Source organism: Sinocyclocheilus grahami, unplaced genomic scaffold (genome assembly GCF_001515645.1).
Source record: "Sinocyclocheilus grahami isolate Dianchi unplaced genomic scaffold, SAMN03320097.WGS_v1.1 scaffold3847.1, whole genome shotgun sequence".
Lineage (NCBI taxonomy): Eukaryota > Metazoa > Chordata > Actinopteri > Cypriniformes > Cyprinidae > Sinocyclocheilus > Sinocyclocheilus grahami.
Genome location: NW_015508894.1, coordinates 15,737 through 16,603, shown reverse-complemented (window position 1 = coordinate 16,603; position 867 = coordinate 15,737). Strand labels below are relative to the sequence as shown.

The 867-nt window shown below is 51.1% G+C and overlaps 1 protein-coding gene across 1 annotated transcript; it reads right to left on the bottom strand.

Moving 5' to 3' along the window:
* Positions 1-5: 5 nt before the first annotated feature.
* Positions 6-781, bottom strand: LOC107576515 (uncharacterized; the record flags this gene model as incomplete). Its single annotated transcript, XM_016262681.1, has 1 exon — positions 6-781. A coding segment is annotated over one exon (776 nt), but the record flags the coding sequence as incomplete, so codon positions are not given.
* Between the last annotated feature and the right edge of the window lie 86 nt (positions 782-867).

The following is an 867-nucleotide window of genomic DNA, read 5'->3' as shown; positions in this document are numbered from 1 at the left end:
CCCAAACTAGCTGGCAATGTTGAGCCTTTGGATGCAGTGGGCGTACCAGAAATCTCTGGCTCTTTAGTGATCCCTTCCCCTTGCGGCAACGTGGCGCATCCACCCTGCCAGTCATTTAGTGCTCTCTGAAACGACATCGCCAAGCATGCTGTCATGTCCTTCACCCTTTCTGCCCGACTGCACCAGAACACTCTGCATTGCAGCTGCTGACCGGGCTGCCTGCAGATGTACAGAAACACATTGGGCCTGGCCGTGTGCGAGGCGCAGTACGCGATATCCTGCAAGTAGGTCTTGGTGAGCTGCCTTCCAGTGCTCAGTTCTTTAACTTCGACGTATCGGGGTCGCACTACTAGGGCGTGATCTTTAGAAAGCTTCCCAGGGGCTCCATCCAAGAGTCGATCGATGGCATCCTCCGCCTGCTCCAAGTCCAGGGAGAAGATCTTCTTGGTGCCAAGGTAGTGCACCTTGAAGAGGGGATCGCCGTGAGACAGGCTCTCTGTTCGGTCGCGACGGAATCGCCGACGTAGAGCCGCCGGAGAGTTCTTTAGAGTTTGCATCAGATGGAAGGAGGCCAGGGCCATCGTGGGAGAAGATAGAAGCGGAGACACTTTTTGGGAGTCACAGGGATACTTCTCCTGCTTATCCAGTAAGCCTCCCAGTGTGGTGCAACTCAGTATAGCCTTGAGATCTGAAACAAAGAACAAGAGAAAGATGTTTTCATGCTCATGAGGTGAAAATCTTAACACAACATGCTTTTTACCCCAAAAACCATGTTTTTCACCTCATATTTAGCCACACACTACCTTAATGTTTAAGCATAAAATGACCCAGAACATTGTTCTTATGTGGCAATCTGACTGCAACTGT